The sequence below is a fragment of the Megalobrama amblycephala genome, linkage group LG12, assembly GCF_018812025.1.
Source record: "Megalobrama amblycephala isolate DHTTF-2021 linkage group LG12, ASM1881202v1, whole genome shotgun sequence".
Lineage (NCBI taxonomy): Eukaryota > Metazoa > Chordata > Actinopteri > Cypriniformes > Xenocyprididae > Megalobrama > Megalobrama amblycephala.
The window spans coordinates 8,351,767-8,363,879 of record NC_063055.1 but is presented as its reverse complement, the minus strand read 5'-3'; the positions used below and the strand labels follow the sequence as shown (position 1 = coordinate 8,363,879).

Below are 12,113 nucleotides of genomic sequence, written 5' to 3'. Positions count from 1 at the left end.
CTATTACACGTCAGGAAAAATGAACAGATGAACAGGAAGGTAATCTGGTCATTTTCCTGTGAGATTTGACTGAGATGAGTTTTTATTTATTTATTTATTTTTTTTATAGTCCATTCTTCAGAAAGAAATATCTGTATTTCTTGTTATTTTACACCCCATTCTGATTGTAATGGACCAGGATATCTAAATGGGCCTTTTTGAAGATTTTTTGAAGGCAGTTTTTGCTTGTTGCACATTTTCATGACTCATAATTTGATCTGCCATCTTTGTTTTCTGTTAGCAGCAGTGTCTCTGAGGCTGTGTAATTCCATCATCTGCTATCTAAGTACAAATATGGAGAAAAAAAAATCTATTCGGTTGCACATTTTGCTCCTTTCTGGACTGTACTGTACCATAATTGGCAGGACTGGCAGGATGAAATTTGTGGTTGTTATAACTTCGTGATGTACAGCACAAACGTGTCTCTATAATAGATAAAGTCTACTACCTTTCAGGCCTGCAGGAAAGAGCAGTCATGGTTTATTTAATACTATTGGTACTATATACTATGTAAGTTATAAGCCAGTATTGGACTTTTTTTATCTCTATATCATATCAATTAATATTCATATTTAATTGTTCATGCTCATTTAGCTTATTTTACATTTGTATTATCTTTGCCATCATCTAAAGCTTAATCTTTTTTTTTAAAGCTAATAATTTAATAACACCCTTAAATGTAATCTTAACAAATCTCAGAATAAATATCCATTTTTCATACTGTACATTAAAAAGTTGTGATGTCTAAGTTAACTTGGCATTTAAAATAATTTTTAGTGTACAAACCCGATTCCAAAAAAGTTGGGACACTGTACAAATTGTGAATGCAATGATGTGGAAGTTTCAAATTTCAATATTTTATTCAGAATACAACATAGATGACATGTCAAATGTTTAAACTGAGAAAATGATTCATTTTAAGTGAAAAATAAGTTGATTTTAAATTTCATGACATCAACACATCTCAAAAAAGTTGTGACAAGGCCATGTTTATCACTGTGTGGCATCCCCTCTTCTTTTTATAACAGTCTGCAAACGTCTGGGGACTGAGGAGACAAGTTGCTCAAGTTTAGGAATAGGAATGTTGTCCCATTCTTGCCTAATACAGGCTTCTAGTTGCTCAACTGTCTTAGGTCTTCTTTGTTGTATCTTCCTCTTTGTGATGCGCCAAATGTTTTCTATGGGTGAAAGATCTGAACTGCAGAGGCTCTTTTTATACCCAACCATGTTGCCAATTGACCTAATAAGTTGCAAATTGGTCCTCCAGCAGTTCCTTATATGTACATTTAACTTTTCCGGCCTCCTATTGCTACCTGTCCCAACTTTTTGGGAATGTGAAGCTCTCATGAAATCCAAAATGAGCCAATATTTGGCATGACATTTCAAAATGTCTCACTTTCAACATTTGATATGTTATCTATATTCTATTGTGAATAAAATATAAGTTTATGAGATTTGTAAATTATTCACAATTTGTTCAGTGTCGGGTTTGTATATATGCTCAGTTTATTCTTCCATACCTCAGTTATGTTTCATTTAAGGATTAGCTTTGTCTCTGATGTTTGTCCTAATATTTCTTAGGACAAATAAATAAAAAAAGACACTGACACAAAGCAGAGCACAGTCTGAAGCATTGAGGTAAAGACATATAGACATATTTGAGATTTCTTGGGTCTTTCTCAGGACTTCATTTGCTCCGTTTTCTCTCTCTCTCTCTCCTAATCTCATTATTGTCTAGGAGAAACAAGTAAGAAATGAACAACATTTTCTTTCCTAAGGAAACATGGAGTCACACTTCTAGTAAACACTTCCTTTTCACCTTTTGAGTTGTGTATGTGTGTTAGTTCCTTTTTCATTTTTGTGACAGTACTAGTCAACTCAACATGCCCTCGGTGGTGTCGTTCAAACAGTCTCATCTGAGTAAAGGTCAACCACCTGGAGGGCAAACTTTGTTTTCCACTTCCTATGTGACAGACACCTCACTTCCAATTAAGTAACTCTGCTTTTTGATGGCTCATTACAACTTGTTGAAAATGCCTCATGGCCTCATCATTTCCCTCTGATCTTCGTCAGATACTGTATGTCATGATGAGGCCTGGAAGCTTTGTCTTCTGTGTGCAGTGCAGCAGATCCGCTGAGCAGTAAGAAGTCAGCAGCTCTTGCTGTGCTCACTAGTTTCAGTTCACATCGCATAAACTACAAATGCCTGTTTGACTCTATTGGATGCTTGTAAGAAACCTAACCCTGATGCATGTGTTTCGCTCCAGTAGATCCCATCTGATGCCGAGGCTGAAGGAATCGCGGTCTCACGAGTCGTTGCTCAGCCCCAGCAGTGCAGTAGAAGCTCTAGATCTTAGTATGGAGGAGGAAGTGCTCATCAAACCTGTGCACAGCAGCATCCTGGGACAGGATTTCTGCTTTGAGGTGAGTCGGCTGAACTCACTGCCCTGTTGAAGCCACAGCTCTGTATTAATTGCAAAAAGGACTTTTAATGTCCGACAAGTCTCAAAATAGCACACGGCAAAGGCCCATTAAAACTTCATCAAGGCCATTAGCTGAGATCAAATAGTTAGCTGAAAATAGCAGCGCTATCTAGCCGTTCCGCAGTTAAATCATTGAGGGGCCACGGGTCATGTTACTGGATGATTTTCGCGTGTGCTACAGGGAAGGCTCGCTTAAACCAGATGGTTACGTAATTACAAGGTCAAAGGGTGCAGACAAAGAAAACTATGATCGGGTGTCTGCATGCAGGTTTCTTTAAAGGAATAGTAACGCACTTCAAAATAAATAAATAAATTGTAATGTTTATTTTTTATATAATATTTCAAATATTTCAAATAAAATACTATTTTTATTTGTATATTTTTTAATTTTATATATATATATATATATATATATATATATATATATATATATATATATATATTTTTTTTTTTTTTTTATATATATTAGGAATAGTTACTCACCCTCATGTACTTCCAAACCTGCATAGTTTCTTCTGTGGAACACAAAAGGAGGGATTTTCAAGGATGTTCCTGCTTCTCCCCGTGGCTTTCAAGCTCCAAAAAGCACAGGAAACACAATCAAAAGCAGTGTTGAGAAGCTGGCAGTGTTTTTGCTGGCACAAAAACAATTATTTTTTAGGGTTTGGGGTTTTTGAACGAAGCTCAATTAGGATGTCATGTTGTATAATATGCAGGAGACACCCTCTCCCCCTACTTTTAGTAAAAGACAACTTGACGTTGTATTCTTATCCAAAATTTGGTTATGTAAATATAATGGACCGCTAAACACTCTAATACAATGTATGTTTTATTCATACTGGAAGCCGGAGGGCGCTCTCTCACAGAAAGTCTAAAACAGTCTCATAGAAGTAACTTATGACATTCCAGGAAATTCCTTATATGGACAAGGCATCCAGTTATTGCTGTAGCTGAATAAAAAGCAGAAACATTTTGACTGATGAAACCTGAAAACGACAGACGTTGTGACAATATATGATTCATGTGTGTTTTTTGTATTAAAGGGTTAGTTCACCTAAAAATGAAAATTATGTCATTAATTACTCACCCTCTTGTTGTTCCACACCCATAAGACCTTCGTTCATCTTCAGAACACAAATTAAGATATTTTTGATAAAATCCAGTAGCTCAGTAAGGCCTGCATCACCAGCAATAACACTCCCTTTTTCAATGTCCAGAAAGCTACTAAAAACATATTTAAAACAGTTCATGTGACTACAGTGGTTCAATACTAGAATACTTTTTGTGTGCCAAAAATAACAAAATAGCGACTTTATTCAACAATATCTAGCGATGGACGATTTCAAAACACTGCTTCATGAAGCTTCAAAGCTTTACGAATCTTCTGTTTCGAATCCCATGATTTCAGTAAACGAAGCTGTGGCGACCAGGGCGGGCGAGAGCCGTGAGGGAACGGCGCGAGGCCGGTGGCGCGAGTGTTAATGAGCTTCACCTGGGAGGCGCACCGGCCTTGAGTCCCTCACGGAGGAGCTCCAGGAGCATAAAAGGAGGAGCGACTACAGTGAAGGACGAGAGAGGACCAGGCTTTACCAGGACTTTACGTTATGTTTTATTATGTTTGTGTGGCCGGCAGACGTCCGCGAGGGTCTGCCGGCATTACTTTCGTTTTGTTCTTTGTTTATTTTGAATTAAACTTTTGTTGAACGTTCGCCGGTTCCCGCCTCCTTCTTCCCACATCTACTGACCTCGTTACATTTGTGCCGAAACCCGGGAGGAAGGAGGGACATGCTGTCGAAGAGCCCTCGCTGCTGAGGGGGATCGCGGTGCTGCGGAGTTCGGGCAGCGCGGGAGTGTGTGTAGACCGCGAGAGGCTGCCCGAGGCGGTGGTGCTGGAGCCTAGTGAAAGGTGGGACGGAGACCCGGATGCCGTGCTCCTGGGACGAGGTGGGGTGGCTGCCGTCCAGGAGGGAGCGGAGGAGTCGCCGCCGTTCGCCGTGGGCCGGAGCCTGCTGCCGTCCGCCATTAAGGGGAGGAGCAGGGGACGGGGGACTCGCTGCCGGCTGCCCTCAGTCGGAGGAGCCATCGCCGGCCGCCAGGAGGCGGTCGAGAATCGGGCCGTCCACCAAGCGTCCAGTGCCATCGCATGTGGCACCGCGAGGAAAAGCCTCTCGGCAGGCTGAGGACCGAGCGGCAGTGTGTCTGGGAACCGGACCCAGAATTTTTTTTAACATTCAACGTAACTTTAATTCAAAATAAACAAAGAACAAAACGAAAGTAATGCCGGCAGACCCTCGCGGACGTCTGCCGGCCACACAAACATAATAAAACGTAACGTAAAGTCCAGGCCTGGTCCTCTCTCGTCCTTCACTGTAGTCGCTCCTCCTTTTATGCTCCCGGAGCTCCTCCGTGAGGGACTCAAGGCCGGTGCGCCTCCCAGGTGAAGCTCATTAACACTCGCGCCACCGGCCTCGCGCCGTTCCCTCACGGCTCTCGCCCGCCCTGGTCGCCACAGAAGCTTCATTACATCATAAGTGTTTTGAAAATTTAATAGTTCACGTGACTCTGGCAGTTTGATACGCGCTCCGAACCACTGATTCGAAACAAATGATTCGTAAAGCTTTGAAGTTTCATGAAGCAGTGATTTGAACATCTCCTCTCATTCTCTCTCTGCTCACTAGAGGTGAGTTTCGAGAGGCCAGTTCACATGGAGTCGATGACTATTACATTGCACCAGATGCCAGCTGGAAAGAATGAGACACTCCGAGTTGGTAGGAGTTCTGCAGGGGTCAGCCAGAGGTCCATTATGGACTGTGCTCTGTTTGCTCTATTTATTCCTTAATTTTTCATATAAACTAGAATTCTAACAGTCAAAATTATGTATTGAATTGGATTACATTCAAAACGGTACACTTCTATTATTATTATTATTATTATCTACTATTAAGAATGAGGTGACTATAAAATAAGCCTACTTCACATACCAGTTTTTTTTTTTTTTTTATTTTAGTTTACAATTTAGTTTCCAATTACTTAATTTTGCAAATACTTAAATTTATTTTTATTCAATTGTATTACATTTTGCAAATACTTATTTCAAATATAATTTCAATTCAAATTTAAATTATTTCATAATTAATTAATTTCTGTTTTTATTATTATATTCTATAATTACTTTTTTATTTGTAGTATAATTTAAATTAACGCATTATTTAAATATTACAAATTTAACCATTACTAAATTATTTAATTATTTTTATTTCATATTTATTAATTAATTTTTGTAATTACATAGTTTAAATATTTATTTAAAATATAATTTAAATGCATATATAAATACAAAATGATTGGTTTTCAAATTAGAGCCATTTTTGTACTGAAATACAGCATGCAAAAGTATAGCAACTATTTGGTGAATTCACCCCTCTGTACTCAAACGTGCACCAGTACTTTTGTTGTCACCTGGATCGTGCGACTTTGAACAGATGGTCTTTTCAGGGTGAATTTTGGATATGAAAATAATATTTGTAAAAGGCCTCTCTGCTTACATCTCTTTTTTTCTGATATCGCATGTGATCCTGCTAATGCGTTTGATTTAAGTGCATTCTGTCTGATTAGGCTATCTGAGAGTTTTATTCTTTCTTCAAATGTAATTGTTCTCCACTCTTGGGAAACACTTCATTGATTGAGTGCTGTAGATCTCTGCTCATGTCCACCATCTCCCTGATCTGCATTACATTCCTTTCTAGCTCTCTTCGTGCACTTATCTGCAAATTTGATAATTGTAATCTGTAAATGCAGGTAACTACTTCAACAGGAAGCAAATGCTTCTCATGTCGGTCGGCGGCCGAGAGAGACAAATGGATGGAGAATTTGAGACGTGCTGTGCATCCCAACAAGGTAAACTGGATGATTCATCCGAATCCTGTGTAATTCTAGACGAGATGAGATTTAAGCCAGTCAGCATGTTACTTTGTCATATATCCCGTCTCACATATTGACCGTTTCTGATCGACTTCTCTGCATTAACCTGGCTTAACTTTTTAAAGTACACATGGGGGTTATCTAATTCCTTTCTGCAGCTTGCAGAGGTCACTGTAACATGCAGTGCTTTCTTTTTATATTCCACAGGATAACACCCGTCGGGTGGAGAACATGCTGAAATGTTGGATTATCGAAGCCAAGGACTTGCCGGCAAAGAAAAAATACTTCTGTGAACTTTGTCTGGATGACACGTTATATGCACGGACTACCTGCAAACTCAAAACGGACAATGTTTTCTGGGGCGAACACTTTGAGTTCAACAACCTGCCCTCGGTCAAGAGTATCACCGTGCATCTTTACAAGGAAACAGACAAAAAGAAAAAGAAGGACAAAAATAATTACGTGGGCCTGGTCAATATCCCCATAGCGGCGGTCACCGGGCGGCAGTTGGTGGAAAAATGGTATTCCGTGAGCACGCCGAATCCCAACAAAGGGAAGAGTCCGGGACCCATGGTCCGAATGAAATCCCGGTATCAGAGCATGAGCATCCTTCCCATGGAGCTGTACAAGGAGTTTGCAGAGTATATTACCAACAACTATATGTTAATGTGCTCAGTGCTGGAGCCAGCTCTAAGTGTGAAGAACAAAGAAGAGATGGCTTGTGCACTCGTCCATATCTTACAAAGCACAGGCAAGGCCAAGGTAAGATAATTGTGTTGTATGCTTTTACACCTCTTTAAAGTCAACTTGAAATCAAAATTGACCCCCATTTACTTTATGAATGCACATTCCCACTTTAAATGTGATTCATCAGTACAGATTATTTTAAAGAAACCTTGATCCGCCTTTGACACAACTTTTTTTTAACTGAGCAAGTTACTAGTTAAGTGTGTGTGTGTGTGTGTATTTTATATGTACTATCATCCTTTCATTAACCATCTATACAATCGCATCCAATTTTTGCGAAACCCAAGGTCATTTCCAGATGGCTTAAAGGGGACCTATTTTAGATAATTTTTATAGCTTGTTCAAATTTGGGGTGTGCAAAAATGAATGAATGCAAATGAGCTGGTGCTGCTGGCCCCCTTTCAAGAAAAGGGCGAAGCTTCAAGAGCTCATGGTCCGGCATACCGGCAACAACAAAACAGGACAATCTCACGCACTGAAAATGTCAGAAACTGTCAGTAGCAGTGTTCGGCCTTGTATGTTTTCAAAATCAACCTTTGTGAAAATCCATCATAGAAAAGACCCTTGTTTGTGAAGCAGTCTGGTGCAAAATGATTGTCGCAAACGTATAGGACTATGAAAACGTATAGAATCTATCTATCTATAAGCATTTATGATCTCATAACTTTATGAAATTTATGTATAATCATTCATTAAATTCTAACGTAACTGAGAGATTCTAAAAAGAAAGAAATTGTTAAATATTGAAACCGCCAGTAGGTGGCAGCGATTCACTGTTTTAACCCTTAAATGCATACCTCGGGTCTTTAGTGACCCGGGACGTCATTCACTACCCTCCTCCTCGTTCATTTTTTAAAGTTAGACATCAACCTTCTTAGTATTCCTCAATCAATTCATTATAAAGAATATAACAAGAAAAAAATCATAAAATTATAAAAGAATGCCTATTTTTGTATTCATTTTTTGTAAAAATTGTATAGGGTCGCTAACGACCCGAGGTGTGTATGAGTGTATATTTTTTCTTCACAACAATAATTGAATCTTAGATGATGGAATAAGTGCAATTCACCTTTATTCCACAAAGTGGCAATATCTGATACACAATGCTGAAGTGACGATTCATTCAGACAGAAAACGAAATAATAAGAAAAACATGAAATGGCTCAGCGATTTACTGCAGAACAAGTACTGAACGCAATCAAATATGACTGTAACTGTTACTGGATGGATCTGGTGAAGCTGTTAGCGATCGAAATATTGATTTTGAAGATGTTGAAAATTATATAGTTTTGAGAATACGTTTGAGATCGCAAATGGGCGCATATTCGTGACCTCAAACATAAAACTAGCCTATTATTTGCTGAATTTACTGGGAAATGAGCTCTGACGAGGACAGTGGTGATGGCATAAAACATCTGCTCAAACCCTTTCAAGCTCCAAAAGGTAACAAAATATGCTTTATTTTATTGTTCTGTAATTGTTACTCTAATATCAGAGGAGTTTTATATTATCGCGATAGGAAGAGATCCTTCTGTGTTAGATATAGATCAGGGTCGATAAAGACCCGAATATGTAAGAATGATTGGCGAAACAGTCATGCATTTAAGGGTTAATGAGTGAACCACTTAATTCGTTCATTCAGCCAATTCGTTCAAAAGTCAGATTAATTTAGGAAGAAAAACACCGATGTGAATAATTTTGTGATTGGTAATTACAGACACTATTGAATTATCATAACAGACGGCTGTTTTGGTAACTTGTTATACTGAGAGTTATGGCTAAATTGCAATGGATTAGCTAGTTTAAACATATGTGGAGTGCACTTAGCTATTACACAATATTCTCATACCTCCTTCTCAGTACATGTTTTATTCTTTTTAACGCCCAGTTTTTTTTGACCAGCAGTTTAATATAGTCTGCTGGACAGCGGTTCTCTTCATTTTTGGTGCTACCCATGCTCTCCCGTTCAAACAGCAGCTGCAAAGCACCACTCACATTGTGTTGGTGAAAGTGCGACGCATTGGTTGGGCGTTACCAATCGGTTCTGGGAACATCCCAAAACACACTTGTAATGCCTTTTTGGCACAGACATTGTACAACTCCAGCTGCTACAGCGAGGATACAGAAATGGCAGACTCTGTGCTTCTCACTCAGGGCTGTGTCTCTGCGGCAGATCGTCACCGGCTATGGGCGGGGCTTCTCCCTACGATGATGTCATTGTGGGGGGAATCTGAATCAGAGTGTTTGAAGAGACTGCTTTTGATTTATGGGAATTATAAAAAAAAATAGTGAGTGAATTGTTACCATTATAGGCTGTTTGTTCTCGCACACTGCGGACACACATCAGTGTTCAAACACCTTATAAAAATGAATTTTGCATAATAGGTCCCCTTTAAATCAAGTCGCCACTCGTAAATGCGTCACATACCAGAATTACAATGGGGTGCAAAGGCATTTTCATGTTGACTTCAAAAGTAAATGTGTCGCCTGACTGTATTCTATGGAGATTATTAAATTATAGACTCTCAGGGATGCTGTTTGCTGGCAAGCGAACAACAGAGTGACATGACGTAATTGTACATCGTCGAGATAAAAGACTCATCATGCAACTTTGAGTTCAATAGTTGTATGTTATTTTGGATGTTGTCTTAGTATAAAAGAGCTTACTAACAGAGACAGAAGAGTTTTTTTTTCTAAACTGAAGCATTTGAACAGCTGTGAGTGTTACTAAAAAAAAAAACAGCACAGGATGTCATATGCTTTACTCTAAACGCCACCAAATGTCCAACTGCGAAAAACGTCATTGATAGAGAAGAATAATAGAGACGTGGCCTGCTTTCCTTCATTTAATCACGGGAGTGCTGAGCTCTATGATTGCCCTCATTAACTCGAGCATGAACAGCTCTGATACTCACCATAAATCAGCTCAGAATCAGATGACATCACACACGAAAGCCCGCCGTCTGACGCTTTGTCACTCATCTGTCATTATTGATCAAATGCAGTGAGAGAAGAGTTGTTTTGTAATTGCTTTTTTGCTGCAGCACTCTGACGCCATTCCGAGGCATTGTTGCATCATAATGGACCCGCACAACAATGTGCCATCCAGTTCTCTAGAATATGCAATCGTATTATTGTTGAGTGCCACTCTGGGCTTATGTAGGATTTAAGTCTGTGCAATGCAATTATACAACCCTGAAGCACAATTTGTCTTGTGTTTAGATGTGCTTGAACGAGGTGCTCTTTTCGGTGTTTATGTTCCAGCTTGTGTTGAATGAAAAATTGATTCTGTCCTTTTCAGCAGCCCTCAGCTGTTACTTTTTCAACATTTTGCCATCAAAGCGTACAATTCGAGCTCTTTAGTGCCAGTTTTTGCAGAACACGTATTATGTAATTTTTCAGACAATCAACGAAGTGGCTGGTCTGTCATTACAGCAGAACTGTAAGTCAATAAGGCCACAGTCTTTTATTACGAAGCAGCTAATTGGTCAGGGACTGCATTGTCTCTCATTATACAAGGCCAGAGCTGGTCAGCCAGTGCATTGTCTTTCATTAACTGAAGCCTGGTTACTGTAAATGAAAGTGCATTAACTTACTCCCTGCATTCCACAGCTTCCTGTCTTTGTCTGCAGGTCTGCATGAATTCAATAATGAAACTAATTAGCTTGATTATGTACTGATAGCAGATGATTGAAATAATATCTGCCTGTATGGGGCATCTCATTTTAAAATTGTCTTCAAATTGAATTGTAGAATGATAAGCCATAATGTGTAGTCTCATAATATGACATTTACCTTTATTGATCTAATAAGCAGCCATCAAATTTGTAAAGTAGATTTGAAAAAAGCAGTGCATTTGAGTTTTTGTTAATGTATCAAACGTCTTTTGATGCTCTTAACTGTAAATGGTTAATATTTAAATGTCCACATACAGTATGTATTCAGTATATAATATAGTGTGTCTGTGTTATATACTGAATATATACTTTATATAAACATTTAAATCATTACCGATATTAATTCCATATGTATTTACATAACACCTATTCAGGAGCTTTATCAAAAATTAAACAGTGGCATTAAATAACAAAATAATCAATGTTTTTATATATATTTATAATTATATAATTTTGCGTTTTTATATATTTTTTATCAATTCTAGATAAAGCTTCTAAATAGGTGTTATTTACATTTTAGATAGATAGATAGATAGATAGATAGATAGATAGATAGATAGATAGATAGATAGATAGATAGATAGATAGAAAAGACAGACAGGATGATAGAATAATAGATAGGATGGATGAAAGACAGACAGACATAATGATAGAATGACAGACAGATAGATGGATAGACAGATGGATGGATGGATGGATGGATGGATGGATGGATGGATGGATGGATGGATGGATGGATGGATGGATGGATGGATGGAAAGACAGAATAATAGAAAAGAAAGACAGACAAACAGAGCGACAAACAGATAGATAGATAGATGGATAGATAGATAGATAGATACATACATGGATACATAGATACATAGATACATAGATACATACATAGATAAATACAGACATACATACATACATACATACATACATACATACTCCAAAACTAATTAAATCTGAGTTTTGCCTACAGATCCAGTGTATTGGTGCAGGAAGTATTGATCATACTGTGTGAGGTTGTTAGCCGGAGGGGGGAGATTCACGATTCTAACCCCACATAAAGAGCCAAAGTGTCTGCACAGGGTTTGTCCCGAGGGAAATTCCAACTGTCAGGCCTCATGCTAATCAGCTTTTATTAATTCAGCCATTGGTTTAAGGGCCAAACAGGTTCATGTGATCACACACAGTGAAGAATTGAGCTGTAATGTGCACGTCTGAAAGATTATTTATCAGCAGGGCTGTGCACTGGGGAGGC

At 38.6% G+C, this 12,113-nt stretch overlaps 1 protein-coding gene across 10 annotated transcripts in view; it reads left to right on the top strand.

Moving 5' to 3' along the window:
- Positions 1-12,113, top strand: part of dab2ipa (DAB2 interacting protein a) — a 129,489-nt gene that overhangs the window by 94,042 nt on the left and 23,334 nt on the right. For 6 of the 10 annotated variants that reach the window (XM_048208851.1, XM_048208850.1, XM_048208854.1 and 3 more), the window contains 3 exons: positions 2,307-2,463; positions 6,321-6,419; positions 6,651-7,205. In XM_048208851.1, the coding sequence (XP_048064808.1) occupies positions 2,307-2,463; positions 6,321-6,419; positions 6,651-7,205 (811 nt within the window). The remainder of the gene's footprint in view (positions 1-2,306; positions 2,464-6,320; positions 6,420-6,650; positions 7,206-12,113) is intronic. The other 4 variants (XM_048208852.1, XM_048208855.1, XM_048208859.1 and 1 more) reach the window with 1 other exon arrangement.